Source organism: Mus caroli, chromosome X (assembly GCF_900094665.2).
Source record: "Mus caroli chromosome X, CAROLI_EIJ_v1.1, whole genome shotgun sequence".
NCBI lineage: Eukaryota > Metazoa > Chordata > Mammalia > Rodentia > Muridae > Mus > Mus caroli.
Genome location: NC_034589.1, coordinates 52358150 through 52377906, shown reverse-complemented (window position 1 = coordinate 52377906; position 19757 = coordinate 52358150). Strand labels below are relative to the sequence as shown.

The following is a 19757-nucleotide window of genomic DNA, read 5'->3' as shown; positions in this document are numbered from 1 at the left end:
GAATGGGAATGGGTGGGTAGGGAAGTGGGGGGCGCTATGGGGGACTTTTGGGATAGTATTGGAAATGTAATTGAGGAAAATATGTAATAAAAATATATAAAAAAAAAAGAACATAAACAACAGAAACCAAGGTTACTTGGCATCATCAGAACTCGTTTCTCCCACCATAGCAATTCCTAGACACACCATCACACCAGAAAAGCAAAATTCAGATCCGAAAATCACTTCTCATGATGATGACAGAGGACTTTAAGAAGGACTTAAATAACTCCATTAGAGAAATACAGAATACAGATACACAGCTAGAAGCCCTTAAAGAGGAAACACAAAAAAAAAATTACCTTAAAGAGTTACAGGAAAACACAACCAAACAGGTAAAGGAAATGAGCAAAACTATCCAAGATCTAAAAATGGAAATAGAAACAATAAAGAAATCACAAAGGGAGACAACCCAGAAGATAGAAAACCTAGGAAAGAGATCAGGAGTCATAGATGCAAGCATCACCAACAGAATACAAGGGATAGAAGAGAGAATCTCAGGTGCAGAAGATTTCATAGACAACATAGACACAACAGTCAAAGAAAATGCAAAAATATCCTAACCCCAAACATCCAGGAAATCCAGGACACAATTCAAAGACCAAACTTAAGGTATAACTTAGGTATAACAGAGAGTGAAGATTCCCAAGTTAAAGGACCAGTAAATATCTTCAAGAAAATTATAGAAGAAAACTTCCCAAACCTAAAGAAAGAGATTCCCATGAACATACAAGAAGCCTACAGAACTCCAAATAGACTGGACCAGAAAAGAAATTCCTCCTGTCACATAATATTCAAAACACCAAATGCACAAAACAAAGAAAGAATATTAAAAGCAGTAAGGGAAAAAGGTCAAGTAACATATAAAGGCAGACCTATGAGAATTACACCAGACTTCTCACCAGAGACTATGAAAGCTCTCTGTGGAGATCTCCTGCGGAGATCTCATACAGATCCTAAAAGAACAAAAATGCCAGTCCAGACTACTATACCCAGAAAAACTTAATAACCATAGATGGAGAAAACAAGATATACCATGACAAAACCAAATTTACACAATATCTTTCCACAAATCTAGCCCTACAAAGGATAATAGTTGGAAAATACCAACACAAGGAGGGAAATTATACCCTACAAAAAGCAAGAAAGAAATCTTTCAACAAACCCAAAAGAAGATAGTCACACAAACAAAATTCCACCTCTAACAACAAAAATAACAGGAGGTAACAATCTCTTTTCCTTAATATCTCTTAACATCAATGGACTCAATTCCCCCCAAAAGACACAGGCTAACAGACTGGATATGTAAACAAGACTCAGCATTTTGCTGCATATAGGAAATGTACCTCAGTGATGAAGACAGATACTACCTCATAGTAAAAGGCTGGAAAACAATTTTTCCAAGCAAATGGTCTCAATAAACAAGTTGGAGTAGCCATTCTAATATTGAATAAAATCGATTTTCAACCACAAGTTATCAAATAGGATAAGGAAGGAGACTTTACACTGGTCAAAGGAAAAATCTACCAAAATGAACTCCCAATTCTGAACATCTATGCTCCAAATGCAAGGGCAGCCACATCCATAAAAGAAACTTTACTAAAGCTCAAAGCACACATTGCACCCCACACAATAATAGTGGGAGACCTCAACACCCCACTCTCACCAATGGACAGATTATGGAAACAGAAACTAAACACAGACACAGTGAAACTGACAGAAGTTATGAAACAAATGTATTTAACAGATATCTATAGAACATCTTATCCTAAAACAAAAGGATATACCTTCTTCTCAGCACCTCATGGTACCTTCTCCAAAATTGACCATATAATTGGTCACAAAACAGGCCTCAACCAATACAAGAAGATTGAAATAATCCTATGCATCCTATCTTATCACCATGGTAAGGCTGGTCTTCAATAATAATAAAAATAACGGATAGCCCACATACACATGGAAGCTGAACAAGGATCTACTTAATGATAACTTGGTCAACGAAGAGATAAAGAATGAAATTTAAGGCTTTTTAGAATTTAATGAAAATGAAGCCACATCATACCCAAACTCATGGGACACAATGAAAGCAGTGATGAGGAGTGGGCTACTGATGGGTAGTGTCACACAGAGCCATGTATCACAGGACTGAGGGATGGAAGCTATACTCTGAGAGACTGCAACATCTTCTCTCCTGCCTCCAGCAAGCAGAAAGTTAGTGTTGGTTTCTTTTCTTGAGAAAGTATCTCCTCTAGCTCACATGGGCCTCAGACTCACTTTACAGCTGCTGCTGCTGAGAATGATCCTGACCTGCCTCCCCACTCTGAGTTTGGGACACCAAGACCGTCTTCTTACAGCTCTTTAGTGGCACGGTCCTGAACTTAAGGTCTCTAAGTCACAACATCTGCATACCTGTGCATCTGCACTTCCACACTGTGCAGCCCGTATCTGCTACCTTCACCATGGCTGCCTAACTCATGTGCCCCATGAAAATGACATTACAGAGAGCTGGATGACATGTCTGTAATCACATAAAGTCCAAATGTCTGTATTATATGATCTGTAATTAAATGCTAATTTCTACATTTTTTTTAAAAGTAACTGAATAAACAATAAAAAAAAAGAGTGCTTCCTGAGCTCAGTGTGGTGTAGCACACTTGTAAGCCCACCACTTGGTAGGCAGAGGCATAGAGATATTTGTAATTAGCAGGTTTACATAACCAGTTCAGGATCAGCCAGGTGTATATAGTGAGACAGTATCTCATCAACAGTAAGAAACTTCAAACACTAGTTTGTGTAGAGTGAGCACTAGGCCAGTATGGGCTGCCCCTGGTAAGACCTTGTCTCAGAAAAGAAACTAACGGATCAATGAGATAATTCCTCCAGTAAATTGGCTACTGCACAAACCTGATGAAGCAAGTTCAATCCCTGTATCCCACACTGGAAGGAGAGAACTGACTCCCAAATGTTTTCCTCTGACCACACTCATGCTGTGGCACAAGGTATACCCACCCACACAGGAGCACACACAGGAGCACACACCATAATCATCATCATTTACATAGGTACATGTGTGTGTTTATATGCATATGCATGTGTGCACACACACATAAATAATAGAAATTTTAAAGAAACAGAAGATAAAATGTACAAAAAGAATAGAAAAAAAAAAGAAGTGATTTGTGCTCTTAAGAGGACCCAAGTTTGGTTCCTATCACCCACATATACCTGGTAGTTCACACCTACTTGCAACTGCAGGTTCAGAAGATCTGATGCGTTCTTCTGGCTGGTGCAGATGCCAGTATGCACATGTCCATACTAACACAGAAGCATGCAGACACGCATATAAAGCAAAATTTTACAGAAGTATTCATTTTTAGAATCTATACAAGTAGAGAGAACAGGAAAACAGGTACCAGAAAATCACTAGGCTATCTGAAACCATGCAGGCAGTGAGAAATGTGAGAAAAAAAACAATTCACACTACAGAATCCACAGAAGGGTCAGAAAATGATAGCAGCAGGTATTCTATGAAGAATGGGAAGAGGTGGGAAGTAAGTAAAGAAACAAAACGTCGTGATGGCGTTTTGAGAAGTGCATCCTTCTATCACCTCCCTCCCTCCCAGCAGAGGTTTCTTCTCAGGACTGGAGAAAGCCAGGCACAGCAAAGGAACTAACTACTACACTCAAAAATATTGAAATATTCAAATGCACTTTAAACCCTGCATGCGTAGACACCCCCCAACACACACACACATAAACCTCTTAGAAAGCTAACCATCAGATAGTAACTCCTTATACAGGAGACTGGAAAACAGCTCTCTTGAAAAAGTGACCAAACACTTAAACCCTAAAGATAATAAATGTCCTAAGAGTTTTCCAGGGAGAAAAAAAAAAAAAAAAACAATAAAGTGGAGAGTGCTAGAAGCAAGATACACATTGTCCTCCTTTGGTCTCTACACACACACACACACATACACTCACACATGCACATACCACACACACACACACACACAGCACACGAGCACACACATACACACACACGAGCACACACACACACACAGCACATGAGCACACACACACAGCACATGAGCACACACACACAGCACATGAGCACACACACACACACACCACGCACACACACCACACGAGCACACACACCACACGAGCACACACACACACATACACACACACAGTAATTTTAAACCTGGAGTATCTGGATAAACCACCAGTGAGGCTCCGGGTCTCCACACATTTCTATATATTGACAGTGTTTATTATTTTATTCCCACATGTTTTACAGGGTCTCCCTTTGTAGCCCAGCCTGGCCTAAACTTGATATAGAGCATGCTAGCTTTGAACTTGGGAGGGGGAATCCTTCCTGCTTTAGCCTCTCAAGTGCTGGGACTGTAGCATGCATCACTATGCTTGAATATTCCACAGTTTTAAGTATATGCACACATGTTCACACACATACAGCAATATTGTCAGACCTTTGAAGAAGACATGAAAAATAGAGACTAAAAACGATTTTCAAAATGGGAAAGTAAACTTGAAAGAAATGACACAATCCATCAAAAAATATACATTTAGTTCATTAATATATTAAGAGAATGAGCTGGTATTGCATCCTTAAGGCACAGACAAGATGTTTTGGTGTATATCTGTTAGAGAAATGTACCCTACAGGCTGAGGTGTTTCTACACTTGGTCCCCAGTTTGTGGTGATGCTTGTGAATGTTATAGCACCTTTAGAAGGCATGGCCTTGCTAGAAGCTGCATGTCACTGGGGAAGGGTTTGGAGAATTCTGATTCCAGTATGTTCTCCCTCTGCTTTTGTGATTGTGGTTGAAGATATGATCTTTCAGCTTCCTGCTCCAGGCACTGGTCTCCATCCCTCCCAACACTGTGGATTCTCAGTGTGGAACCATAAAGGCAAGACAAAACCTTGTCCTTTATGTAAGTTGCCTTGGTTATGGCGTTTTATCACAGCAACAGAAAAGTAACAGAATATACATGCTAAGCAACTGCTGTGTCAGTTAACCACCTCTCTGTCCCTGGCAAGCTGAGCTTCATAGGAACTTTATAAAAGAAGCCAAGCATGGTGATGCACACAAGGAACTTCAGCACTTAAAAAACTGAAGACTGACTCAAGTTTGAGCCTGGCCAGGGTTACATAGCAAGACCTTGTCTCAAAAACAACAACAACAAAAACTGAACAAATGAAAAACTCAATGGTGATAATGCAAAAGAAGCAGAAAAATTCAAAATCGAGAAAGTGGAATAAAAGCTAGATGTGGTGATTCAAATCTCCATACTTGCGAGACAAAAGCAGGGATTGCTAAAGACAAGAAGCCAAACTAATATACATAGCAAGTTCTAGGCCAGCCAGAGCCACATAGTGAGACCGTCTCAAACCAAACCAAACCAAACCAAACAAAATTTCAAATCAGCCTTGGGAACGATCTCAACAGAAAAGCACCCGCCTTGCATGTGCAAAGCTTTCATTTTAATTCCCAGTGCTGTAAAAAATAAAAGTAATATAATTTATACAAAACAAAAGCCCAGCTATAAAAGAAAACATTGATAAACAGGACACATCAGTGTTCACAGCTTTTGCTATACAAAAGGCAAACACTGCAAGAAATGGTTTTCAGAGAAATGACTTATACACATTTAAAACCCTCTCAAACCATGACAAGAAGGAAACAAAGGAGGACTATGTGATCTCCATTATTCAAGTGCTTGCCTAGCAAGCTCCAAGTCCCTTTTGATCTCTAGCACTACATATGGCCAAATGCAATATCAAATACTTGTAATCACAGACACACACAGATACACAGACACATACAGTGTGTGTGTGTGTGTGTGTGTGAGAGAGAGAGAGAGAGAGAGAGAGAGAGAGAGAGAGATTAAAGACTGAATGAACTACTACTCTCACAGCCCCTGCATGGCAGCAGCCCCACCTCCATATTGACTATAAATAAACCTACAACTGTCACTAATGATGCTGCAGTGACAAGGAGAGACAGGAAAAAATAATCACTGAAGACAGCAACAAGGAGAATAACAAAATGCTACGTAAAAAAATTGTCACCACCGTATGACGTGTAATGCAAGACACTTACCTATGATAAGTATTTTGAGAATCTGCTTCAAAAACAAAGATCAAAATGGAACACGTAAGATTGCCATCTCTCTGTGCTAGAGTTAAAATGTAGAAGACAGAAAGAGCGCAGACATAAAAGTAAGGGAATACTGAGGCTACAGAAACACAGTAGTCATTCAACGCCTTTCTACTCTGCATTATAGCATACAGTATGTTTTTCCCCAAGATGAAACCTAAAAAACAACATAATTGTACAGAGATAAAAGAATATGCAATACTAACCCAGGAAATAACACTGTTGTCAGCAAAAAATGCATCTTCCAGTTTATACCTTTAAATGCTAAGGAAATAAAATAAAACAGAATAGTTAATGAAATGTCGTGAATTATATCATTTTCTCAATCCAGTAGTGTAATCAGAATATAATTACAACTGAGCATGTTGGCTAAAATTCCTTGTAATTTTTTTCTGATTTTTTTTAAGGCCTTTTAATTCCTATACTTAACACAGCAACTTTCGGGAATAGTAACAGCAGTAATGCTTACTCTTGTACATTTTGGCAGACATGTATCCAGCAGGGATTTCCAGTGCGAGCCACAGCACAACACCATAGTTCACTAAAACATTTTGATCAGCAGGAGTAAGAAAGCCAAGGCCAGCCAAAACTAAGAGCAGAAAAACAAAATAGAAATGGCATGAGAAAAGCCCGAAGATTGTCTAAGAACTTAAGTATTACCACCATTTAAAGCATTATGTAAAACAATATGCAAGGAAATGTACGTAAACCATGTTTCAATCAAACAATATTTTGTTTTCTACTTCCCTGACAATTTGTTAAGTGAAAAGGTTTGGTTTTCAGTTTAAGGTATATAGTAGTATTATACTTAGTCTTTAATTTCACTAGATCAAAATCATATACTATCTCCCTTCCCCATTCCAACAGCCATATTAAGAACAGCAAATTATTTTTACCTCAAAAGTATCTTTCTTTCTGTATTTTATCAAAGTAAGGAATTAAAAAGTTGAGAATTTAGTGTTGGGGAAAAAAGTGCCTTCAAATTGACCAGCTGAAATTATCACTGCCCTCTAAAATATCTAATAAGCCACGTTCCGCAGAAACTTTGCTTACAAAATCATTACTCTGGCTATACAACAGTGGCAATCTCCATCTTTAGTTCATAAATTAGGGCAGCACATATCCATAGGTCATTGGCAGAATGATTATTAAACATGTAGATCCATAGGTGGGCATGGTGGGCACACACCTGTTATCCCAGAATTTGGGAACTGAAGGCAAGGGGATCAGGACAAGAAGGCTAGCCTTGACTACATAGATCCAGACCAGTACGTGCTACCTGAGATCCTGGTTCAAAAAATAAACTAGAAGCCTGGGGATCTAGCTTGATTCGGAGAATACTTGCCTAGAAGGCACCAAGCTCTGGGTGTCATCCCCAGGGCTTCATGAACTGGTTGTGGTGAAAAGAGTCTTGCAGCCCCATAGGAGAATCAACAATATGAACTAATCAGTACCCCCAGAACTCATGTCTCTAGCTGCATATGTAGCAGAAGATGGCCTAGTCGGCCATCAGTGGGAAGAGAGGCCCTTGGTCCTGTGAAGGTTCTATGCCCCACTATAGGGAATGCCAGGGCCAGGAAGCGGGAGTGGGTGGGTTGGGGAGCAGGGGGAAGGGGGAGGGGATAGGGAGTTTTCGGAGGGGAAACCAGGAAAGGGGATAACATTTGAAATGTAAATAAAGATCATATCTAATAAAAATAAATTATCAAACTAGAAAAACAAACTCTACATAAGTAAATATTAAAAGCAAGATGTAAAATATAAAACTAAGAATACCATTCCATCTATACACTTAAAGATCTGTACCTGTGGGTTAAGGCCATAGTTCAGTCTGCAAAGTTCTTACCTTGCAAGTACAAAGACTGAAGTTCAATATCAAGAACCTGTACTAAAAAACATCTGGACATGGTGGTGCACTTCTAGTCAAAGCTCTAGGGAAGCAGACAGATGGCCCTCTGGGGTTATTGGTTGGCCAGCCTAGTTTACCTGATAAGTTCTAGACTAGTGAGAACTCTTATCAAAACCAAACCAAACATAAACAAACAAACAGAAAAACCGAACCCCAAAACCCTGCATTTAAACTTGCTGTGAGATTTTAAACTATTAGCCTTTGTTTCAGGTATTTCCCCAGTCCACTGAAAATATGATTCTATTCATGTACCAACTTCCAAAAGTTCATCTATCTTACAAGATAAGAAACACATGTTCCAGTTTGGGGGTTTTATTTGGTGTGGTTTGGAGGGTTGTTTATTTTTTAAGTCAGGGTCTGATTATGAAGTTCTGTCTATCCTAGAACTCACTATGTAGACCAGGCTAGCCTAAAATTCATAGAGAGATGCCTGCCTCTGCCTCCCAAGTGCTGGTATTAAAGGTATATGCCACAATGCCTGGCTGTGCTAGAGTTTTTAAACAAATTATTTAGAACTGAAGAAACTATGGAAGGTTTCTGATAAAAGAACATCCTTAAACTTACATCTGGAATTTGAAAAGAAGAAATGTAACTATAAAACAACATGAATTTTCTTAATTCATACATTTTTCATTTTGTACTTATAAACCAAAGCCTAATATATGTCACAAGTTCACTACAAATGTTTAAGCTATACCTAAATGTACTCACATAAAGACAGAAATGTCATTATGAAAACTTGTGTTCCTTGACCAAGAAGGATGGACAGCAACATGCCATGCTCTGGGAGCCTGAATACATTCCCATGAATCAACCTCCAACCAAACAGCCTCCGGTCATATACCTGTATGTGAGAAAGTGTTTAATAAACATGTAAGTTCGTATGATAAGTTAGATAGAATGGAATTTTCCACTCAAGACAAACTAACTGGAAACTTATGGCTATGGATTTAGCAGGTTTATGGATGTTATATGAGCCTGCTACAAGAAAAAAATCACTCTAATTTATGTTTTGGGTGTGTTGATTATATAAAACACAGTTTGCAGTATATTCAGAAAACAAGAAAAATGAGTTAACCTAAGGAACTCAATAGATTCATAGAAATTTAAAATCCATCAATTTGCAAATGTTTACAAAAACCAAAACTACATAAATAATACTACCTTGCAATGATTGCTATATCTATCTTACGTTTCACGCCAATTAAGAACTTCTTAAAAGTGATATTCATAGTCATGAGAAACACACAAAATATAACCAGAGTTAATGGCAAACAATTCTTGAAGTAAACTTGTACTGCTAAACAAACTTATACAATTCTATACTTTCTGACTGCATAATTCAGTGGTTCTCAACATGTGCAGTACGACCCTTGAGGGAGGGGAGGTGTCAAATGCCATTTCATAGGGATCACCTAACACCATTAAGAAACACAAATATTTACATTATGATTTATAACAGCAGCAAAGTTATAGTTATGAGGTAGTAACAAAAATAATTTTATTGTTGGGGGTCACCACAACATGAAAAACTATGAGAAGGGGTTACAGCATTACAAAGGTTGTGAATCACTGATATAATATATAAAATTCTAGACAGCAGAAATGTGCTATAGTCAAGGTGCTATACTCTAAGTAGAAACTCAATAACTGATAATTAAACAGAACACATATCAAGTTGAATCAAAATGTGCAGTTTTTACTTACAGAAATTTTTATACGGTTAAATTTGGCAATGTCTCTCCAGATGCTCCTTAAGAGGAAGATAACCACCAGTCCACACAAGAAAAGTACCACAAAAATGGAGTTGACAAGCCTAGAAATGTTCAGAAAGAAATGAGCAGTTAGGGTTGGCAAGGTGGCTCAGTAGGTACATGTGCCTGCTACCAGGACTGCCAGCCTAGGTTTGATCCCTGAGAGCCATGTGGTTTCAGGAAGGAACTGATTCCTTCACGTTGTTTGCTCTGTCTTTCCCTCTCTCTCTCTTTCTCTTCCCCCTTGTCTCTCTGTTTGTCTTTCTACACACACCCGTGTGTGCACACACAGAGGCACATGCACACAAGGACACACATGCACATAACACACTCTACACAAATGAATGAAAATGCCTGTGCTGGTTGGAATAAGAATGGCCCTGAAGGGCCCATGTATTTGAATGTTTAGTCCTTAGTTGGTGGAAGAATTAGGTGTTACCTTGTTACAGGAAGTGTGTCACTAGGAATGGGCTTTGAGTTTTGTTTTGTTTTGTTTTTTTCTTCCAAGACAGGGTTTCTTTGTGTAGCTCTGGCTGTCCTGGAACTTGTTCTGTAAACCAGGCTGGTCTTGAACTCACAGATATTCACCTGCCTCTCCCTCCCACGTGATGGGTTTAAAGGTGTGTGCCACCACCACTGCCACTACCCAGTGGCTTTGAGGTTTTAAAAGCCCATGCTATGCCAAGTTTCTCCCTATCTGCCCCCTACTTGCTGAAAAAGTCTAAGCTGTGGGTAACTGCTCCAGCGCCATGGCTGTCTGCCTGATGCCAGGCTCCCCAACATGGTGGTCGTGGGCTAACCCTCTAAAACTGGAAGCAAGCCTCCAAATAAATGTTTTTCTTTATAAGTTGCTTTGGTCATGGTGTCTCCTCAAAACAATAGAAAAGCAACAAAGACAAATGAAATAAAATCTTTTTCAAAGAAAAATGCTAAATATCTCTTTAATTTTGTTTTGTTTTGTTTTGTGGGTCTTTTGAGAAGAATCACCACCTCGCAAAGGCTGTATGTATCCTGGTATGTATCCTTACTTCCAGCTTACTTTTATAGCTTTCTTCTGCCCTCCATTGCCTGGTTATAGAAAATGAGAGTTATGGAGCAAGTATTAAATATACACTTTGTTTCTTTTCTATATGATCTCCTAAGCTGTCAACTGTTCCTCTCTCATCAGCTCTTTCTTTTTTTTTTTATAGGCACAAATTTATTAAAAGAAGAATTATAAATTGATAGTGTACACTTCATAAAAAGTATCCAACCTCTTTACCATAAAAAATAAAGAATAAAACCACCTTAAGATTCTATCTCACCTAAGTCATGATGCCAGTCAAAAAGAATACAAATTATAGCAAATACTGTTATGGAAATGGTCAAAGAAAACACATATACACTGTTATTAGGAATGCAGTATACTTCAACTTAAAAAGAGCTAATAAAAATGAAGTACACGGTACATATATACAATGGAATATTATTAAACTACAAAGAAAAATGAAATATTGAACATTGAAGATAAATTGATAGAACTAGACAAGGTTTTACTAATTGAGGTAAACCAGACACAGAAAAGAAGCTTCATATATTCTCTATCATTAGTGGCATCTAGCTCCAAATATTCAGATGTGAAAATACATCCTAAAATGAAAAAAAAAAATCCAAAAAGTAAAAAACGGTTATGTTGTGCCTCAATAGAGAGAGAAATAACAAGGTGCCAGTGATCTGAATGGGAAAATTATAAATGGGGGTTGGTTATATTTAAGGAGGTAAGGAGTTAAATACAGGAGGAGGAATAACAGGTACATAACCATAAAGATGACTGGGAAAGTTGTAAAAAATAGTTCAGATAGCTATCTACATAATAACACCCATATACACGTAAGTTGCTGTATTGACATGTTCCAGCCTCAGCTTGAGAGAAGATCTTGTAGAAGGGGTGAATGGGAATAGAGGAAGACAGATTCATAGTTAGTGATGGATGCAAGATGAAAATTCTGTAATCTCCTTGAAATAGTTCTCTCTCCCAGTCTTTATATGCTAAGCTTCTTCTTTAGAAATTGAATACCAGTTTAATCATGTACTCCAGGTTCACTTTTGATCATTCTCATCAGCTCTTTCTAACAACTCCGAGATCACTGTGGGATCAGTTTATGCGTCTCTCAAACCCACACTGAAATTGCTCTTTCCATGGTCCGATTTCCAATTATGTGGTTTGATCCATTGGAAGGTTCCTAAAGATTCGAGATCTTTTACTTGGAAGATACTTCAATGGAAGCATAATTTAGGCAGGGGCCTTTCTCCTTCGTTAACCACACGAAGACAAGAGTGGTACTCAGGATAATAGGAACTAAAAGAACATTCTGTCAAATAAATGGATGCTCTCAGCCAGACATTATTTCCATACAGTCCGCCCAGCAGTATAACCTGCTTTGATGAGGTGGTCAATTTGAGATCTGTTTGTCAAGTTTGAACTGACCTGAAAACGTCTTCCCTACTGACTAGCTTTCATTGTGCTAGAAGGTACTAGGCAAGTTTCTAGGAAGAAAGGTTTCAAAGATATACCTGCAGCCAACCCTGCATGCTCCAGTTACTGACCTGCCAGGTAATATGTGCCCACTGGCAAGCTAGTGGCACAAAAGTTATTGGAACAACCAACTGCTTTTGGATTCGATTTGAAGCCTTCTCCACAGAAAGGAGTTTAGGGCTGGTGCTAAAATAGTCAAAAGTCCATTAAGGCTAGAGAGGTCACAGGCCATGGATGGAGGGGAATTTAAATGACATGCTATTAAACTGCCTTCTAAATATTTATGTTTAAGTTCATAGATTAGTTCTGCCCTCAAACATGATCAAAGAAGCTTCTGTCTACAGTGGTCAGCAGTTAATCCAGAGGCTCATAAAATGCTGAAGGTAACTGGCTATTGAGTGTCAAGCCTTCAATGGGACATCTATATCAACCCTTACCCCCAAGGGAACATCACAGAAGAGAAATGGAAAGACTGTAAGAGCCACAAGGTAGGGGCAAGTGCTGTGAAATGCTGTCTTTGAAACATAACATAGTCATTGTCTTAGTCAGGGTTTCTATTCCTGCGCAAACATCATGACCAAGAAGCAAGTTGGGGAGAAAAGGGTTTATTCAGCTTACACTTCCATACTGCTGTTTATCACCAAGGAAGTCAGTGCTGGAACTCAAACAGGTCAGGAAGCAGCAGGTGATGCAGAAGCCATGGAGGGATGTTCCTTACTGGCTTGCTTCCCCTGGCTTGCTCACACTGCTCTCTTATAGAACCAAGACTACCAGCCCAGAGATGGTCCCACCCACAAGGGGCCTTTCCCTCTTGATCACTAATTGAGGAAATGCCTTACAGTTGGTTGGATCTCATGGACACATTTCCTCAACTAAAGCTCCTTTCTGTGTGATAACTCCAGCAGTGTCAAGTTGACACAAAACTAGCCAGTACAGTCATGTACCAAAAACTCACTGTAGCTATGATTAACTACACAAGATCAACAATATGAATCAGTCAACTTTTTATCAATCGGCACTAATTCTACTCAGTATGTTATTAGCATGCAAAAAAAGAAGAGGGGACATGTTATGGTGCCTAGGGGGAGAAATGGGGGGGGAGCTGGGTATGTGCATTATCAGGCCCATTGTTGACATGTGTGAAACTTTCAAACAATAAAAGATAAGTCTCCTTTTAAAAACCTGCTGACTCGTCATATTTCAATAATCTCTTTCCAGTTTTCATGGCATTCCCACCTCCCACTACCTAGCAAATTTCAACGTTTTCTTACTCTTGGATTTGCTGAGACCATCTGAGCCCATAGACACAGACAGTGTGTTCTATTTTGTTTGCTATCTGTCTCGTCCTCCTGCCTACCTTCTACATTTTACACCACATTAGGTTGACCTATTTTCCGGCTCCTGTCCTCCAACTGCTGAGATTACTAGTGTGTGTCACTATGCCCAACTCTGGTTTTCATCCATTGCATAAAGCTTACTTCCACTTATATCATGCCCACCACCACCCCCCCATGTTGTCTACATAATGCTGTCCACATGGAGAGACAGTATGTATGACATCACTGGCTCCTTTCCCTTCCGCATAAATAGTATATGTAAAACATATTTTTTCACCAGATATGTTTAGAAGCTGAAGAGGAGAAAGAGAGGGGAAACTGTCCCAAAAGAAATATCACTCAGTATTACCAGTAGTGACAAAATACCTTAGCTTAAAAGTATCTTAACCCTGGGGGAAACAAACAGGAGGATCCAGAATTTAAAAGTACCCTTGGCTATACAGCAACTTCAAGGCAAAGCTGGGGTACATGAGACTGTCCTGAAGCAATAAGGGTATTTAGAGGAGGAAACAACCAAGTAGTAGAGCCCCTGCCCTGTGTGTACAAGATCCCAGGCTCAATCTCCAGTGTGCCCCATCCCCAGCTAAAAATCAGAGACAATTATCAACCCTCAAGCTACTTTGAGCATATTTCCTGAAGTGCTTACCTAATCCACTGAAGGCTGGTCTCATCTGCACTGTCATAATCATAATCTCCTTCCGAGGACCACTCAGCAGCTTTACTTTCCTACAATGAAATAGAAAATCAAATGACTGTGCCTGACCTTTGCTATGTAAGCATAAAGAAGCCTATTCTGCATGGAGTTTTGCGACTTCCAGCTTCATGGAATCGCGACATCCACCTTACATATGAAGCTTGCTTTCAACTAGGAACATTTAACCTCATGACATGAAAGAACTAGAAGGCAAAAGCAGACTGATCTCTGTGAGTTCAATGCCAGTCTAGTCTACAGAGTAAGTTTGAGGGAAGCCAGGACTATAGAGAAAGACTGCCCCAAAACCAAAAATGAAAAGATAAAAGTACTAACTAGGAAGAAAATTGCTGATATCCAACAAAACAGCATCTTTCTATTACTTTTTATGTAGTCCCACCAGACACTTCCCTTTTCCCTTTTATCCTGATATATTTCCATTTACACTATAACCTTTTTTTTTTTGGTTTTTCGAGACAGAGTTTCTCTGTATAGCCCTGGCTGTCCTGGAACTCACTCTGTAGACCAGGCTGGCCTCGAACTCAGAAATCTACCTACTTCTGCCTCCCAAGTGTGGGATTAAAGATGTGCACCACCACACCCGGCTTTTTTTTTTTTTTGGTAACTTTTTATGATACTTGCAAAAATACATGACGTTTTATATAATGGGTCACTGTAATATTTGTAAAATTAATTACCCACAACCCAAAATGTCCTTTGAGATTAAAACGAGGTAATGGTAATCTGTGCACTGCAAGAGATATGTCTATGAGACAGAACTGGTTTTAGAAAAGTGAGAAGTGCATATAGCAAAATTATATTTTTCCAGCTGGCAAGATGGCCCAGCAGGTACTTGCAGGATAAACACAGGGCAAACTTGATTCCCATAACCCACGGACAAGAAGAGAATAGACTCTACAAAATTGTCCTCTGACATACACACACAGACACACACACACACACTGAGCACACACAATAATATTGTTAATTTTTAAAAATCTTACCCCCCACCAGAAAGTCATATACTTATATTACAGATGCAAACATTTTTTCTGGAAGGATAAATTAGAAAAAAATCATGTTATGCTTTCATAAAGAGAAATTAAGGATAATAGAATAAAGGTAGAGAATTTTCTTACACTTATTCTTTATATACTATCTACAAATATACAGCCAGTCTCAATATTAAGTAAAAAGACAACTTGTTTACTACAACTCAATTATTTGGCTCTTTACAATTTCATGGTCATTCCCAGCTATATAGTTGAATTCAAGGCAACCTGTACTACAGGAGACTCCATCTCAAAACAAACAAAAAACAAAAACAAAACAAAACAAAAAAATCGGGAAAAAATTTTTCAGCCAAAACATCAGCAGTGTTTAGCATCATTTTTGCACCAAATACTGCCATCTTCCGGAAACACTATGTCATGACATGTATTAGTCATCCCAAAGAAAAACTATTTTACAAATATAAGGCACATGAGAAGAAAATGACAAATATAAAAAGATAGCTAAGTAACAGAGAACCTATTTTTGATCTGCTTAAATTAATGAATTATTCTTGGCCTTTATCCCAAAGCATCAAAATCTTTTTGTAAACTAGCAATTCTTATAAGAGATATGTCTATGAGACAGAATTGGCTTTAGGAAAGTGAGATGTGCATATAGCAAAATTATATTTTTCCAGCTGGCAAGATGGCAGCAGTGATACAGTAATGAGGTGGAGACAAAGACTTCTTTATGCACAGTATATTACCCCATGTGTTATAGTCAATAGAAATTATACAGAGACTGAATTTTGTAGGGGACCTGATCTTTAGACCAATGGTTTTCAACAGGAAGCACAGTCTACAGGGCAGAGTAAAAATGTGCAGCTGCTACTGGCGTTCATAAAGCCAGGAATCCTGCAGTTCACAGAAGATGTACATAACAGAAAAGGGAGAAGGACTGTGCTGTATCCCACACCGTTCAAATGCCCCACCCAAAATTCACGTAGGTAAGAAGCTGCTTATGACTGCTTACCCTTTGATTGTAGCTCTGCTTTAGAATATTTCATGTTTTCAATACACATTAAATACTCCCACCCAAGAAGGCACTGTCTTAAGTAAACTGGGAGAAAAATAGTACTGGGAATGTTACCAAAATTGGTTGACATTTCAAGAAATCATAGCATTGGAAAAATAGCAGTATTTGGGCCAAAAAATTACAAAATTTGCAATCTACCCATTATCACACTGACAATGATTGTACACATATATGCAAACATATAAAATGGATAAAATACATAAAGGGTATATTATTTTATTAATAGTTACTACTATTTCTCCTTAATGTTATTATGATGTTACACTAGTACTAGTTAAAATTAAATGCATAGACAAGTTTTGTTTTCCATTAACTATTATAGTATTATGGTAGAATAGCATAGGGAGATTGCAGAACATTTGTTATTAAAGGACATCAATCTGACAGAGTTAAAAGCCCCTGACCCAATTTAAATTTAACTCCCTCATTTTATTAGAGGGAAACTAGGGTCCCAGGAAATTGGGAGAATGAACGTCCTTGGAGTCACAAAATTAAGGCAGGCCAGACCACAAATCAGAATTCTGATTCTTCATCTGCTATTGGCCTATGCTGTCTGAATGTCAGAACTGCACTTCCCAACAAAACAATGCTATAAAGCTAACAGGTATAGTTCAGTGTTACAAAGCATGCCTACACATGCAAAGCCACTGTGTAGTAGTTCCATACTCCACACTGCAAAACAAACAAAATAGGCAGCTCTGTGAATGTTGGTAGAGTCTCAGGCTAGCTCATAAGCAAAGCTTATTTAACTAGAATTTACAACCGAAAGAATACATCATTAGAATGTAACAAACACATCTTTGTTCGATAGTATGAAAACAGTAAGGCTCATATGTGCTCACAAACTGAAGCAGCAAGTACAGGGACTGCAGGGGTCTGCCACACGCCCTCTGCTTACATTATGGCTGATAGCTTGGTGGGTTTGTGGGACTCCTAACCGTGGGAACTGGACTCGTTTATCTGACTCTGACTCTGACTCTTTTGTTTGCTCTTGGAATCCTTTTCTTCCTATGGGGTTGCCTTGTTCAGCCTCAGTATCAGGGTTTTTGTCCTGCCTTATTGTACCTTGTTTTGTGGTGTTTGGTTGTTGTCTCTTGGGGGCCTGTTCCTTTCTGAAGAGAAAATGGAGGAGGAATGGATCTGGGGGCAAAGGGGACATAGGGTAGGGGAGGAACTGGGAGGAGTGGGGGTAGGGGAAACTGCACAGTATAAGAGAAGAATCTATTTTCAATATTTTTTTAAAGTAAGGGTTATTTTTATTCTGTTGCATTTTTAATTATTTGGTAAATTAATACAAGCATGTAACATAATTTTAAACAAATTCATCTTCATCCCCTCCCGTCTAACTCTTGCCATATCCCCTACCACCTTTCTCTCCAAACTTCATTTACTTTCTCTCACTAAACGAACACTCTGTTAAAAATAAGAGTACATGAATTGAAGTATTTGGGTTTTATTTTTTATTTTCAAATAGGCTCTCACTATGTAGCTTAGGCTAGTCTCCAATTCATGATTGTCCTGCCTCAGACTTTTCAATACTATAAAACAGTTTATAAAACAAAAGTATTATGAACACATGCATTTTAGACCAGCATTCAAGGATTCATAATAGACACTCAATATCCATAATTCATAATAGAAAGTAATGAAGGTGACTTCATAAGAATTCAAATATTTGTCATAAAAATAGTGCTCAATCAAATAGTAATATAAATGATTCATCATTCCTTTTGAATAAATGTTTTATAAACTGTTTTGTATTATTTGAGAACATGTATCATTCTCTGAAGATATTAAACTACATTTACAAAGATTCTTAAATAAAAGGCAAAATAAGGTCGAGGCATGATGGCTCATAGGCTCATGCTGATGATCCCAACACTTAGAAGGCTAAAGCGGGAATCACACAAATCCAAGGCCACGCTGTGCTGCAGCATTAGATCCAGGGCAGCCTATCCAACAACATTTTTTTTAATATTTGGACTATTTATTCCTTTTTTATTGGATATTTTCTTTATTTACATTTCAAATGTTATCCCCTTTCCTGGTTTCCCTCCCTCTGGAAACACCCTATCACATCCTCCCTCCCCCTGTTTCTATGAGGCTGTTCCTCCACCTATCCACCCACTCCTACCTCCCCACCCTCGACTCCCCTTAGTCCTATGGAGGCATCTATCAAGCCTTCATAGGACCAAGGACCTCTCCTTCCAATGATGCATGGCAAGGCTGTCCTAAATGTAGTAAAAGCAACATACAGCAAACCAATAGCCAACATCAAACTAAATGGAGAGAAAGTTGAAGCAATCCTACTAAAACCCAGGACAATTCAAGGCTGCCTACTCTTTCCCTATCTATTCAATATAGTATTTCAAGTTCAAGCTACAGCAATAATACAACAAAAGGAGATCAAGAGGATGCAAATTGGAAAGGAAGAAGTCAAGATATCAATATTTGCAGATGATATGATAGTATATATCATCAACCCCAAAATTTCCACCAGATAACTCCTACAGCTGATAAACAACTTCAGCAAAGTGGCTGGATATCAAATTAACTCAAACAAATCAGTAGCTTTCCTTTATACAAATGATGTATGGGCTGAGAAAGAAATTAGGGAAATGACACCCTTCATAATAGTCACAAATAATATAAAATATCTTGGTGTGACTCTAAGGAACTGAAAGATCTGTATGAAAAGAACTTCACGTCTCTGAAGAAAGAAATCAAAGAAGACCTCAGAAGATGGAAAGATCTCCCAGGCTCATGTATCAGCAGTATTAACATAGTAAATATGGTTATCTTACCAAAAGTAATCTACAGATTCAATGCAATCCCTATCAAAATTCCAACTCAATTCTTCACAGACATAGAAAGAACAATTTTCAAATTCATCTGGAATAACAAACAAAAACAAAAAACCCAGGATAGTGAAAACTATTCTTAACGTGGTGGTGCATGACTTTAATCCAAGCACTTGGGAGGTAGAGGCAGGCAGATTTCTGAGTTCGAGGCTAGCCTGGTCTACAGAGTGAGTTCCAGGACAGTCAGGGCTACACAGAGAACAGAGAAACCCTGTCACCAAAAACCAAAAACCAAAAACCAAAAACCAAAAACCAAAAACCAAAAACCAAAAACCAAAAACCAAAAACCAAAAACCAAAAAAAACCAAAACCAAAAACCAAAAAAAAAAAAAAAGAAGAAGAAGAAGAAGAAGAAGAAGAAGAAGAAGAAGAAGAAGAAGAA

The 19757-nt window shown here is 38.4% G+C and overlaps 1 protein-coding gene across 1 annotated transcript in view; it reads right to left on the bottom strand.

Moving 5' to 3' along the window:
- LOC110287160 (transmembrane 9 superfamily member 2-like) overlaps nucleotides 1-19757 on the bottom strand; it is an 82950-nt gene that overhangs the window by 40913 nt on the left and 22280 nt on the right. Inside the window, exons 8-12 of the mRNA XM_021153808.1 lie at nucleotides 14382-14461; nucleotides 9837-9945; nucleotides 8841-8973; nucleotides 6690-6809; nucleotides 6427-6484 (exon numbers count right to left, since the gene is read on the bottom strand). Coding sequence (XP_021009467.1) covers nucleotides 6427-6484; nucleotides 6690-6809; nucleotides 8841-8973; nucleotides 9837-9945; nucleotides 14382-14461 — 500 coding nt within the window. The remainder of the gene's footprint in view (nucleotides 1-6426; nucleotides 6485-6689; nucleotides 6810-8840; nucleotides 8974-9836; nucleotides 9946-14381; nucleotides 14462-19757) is intronic.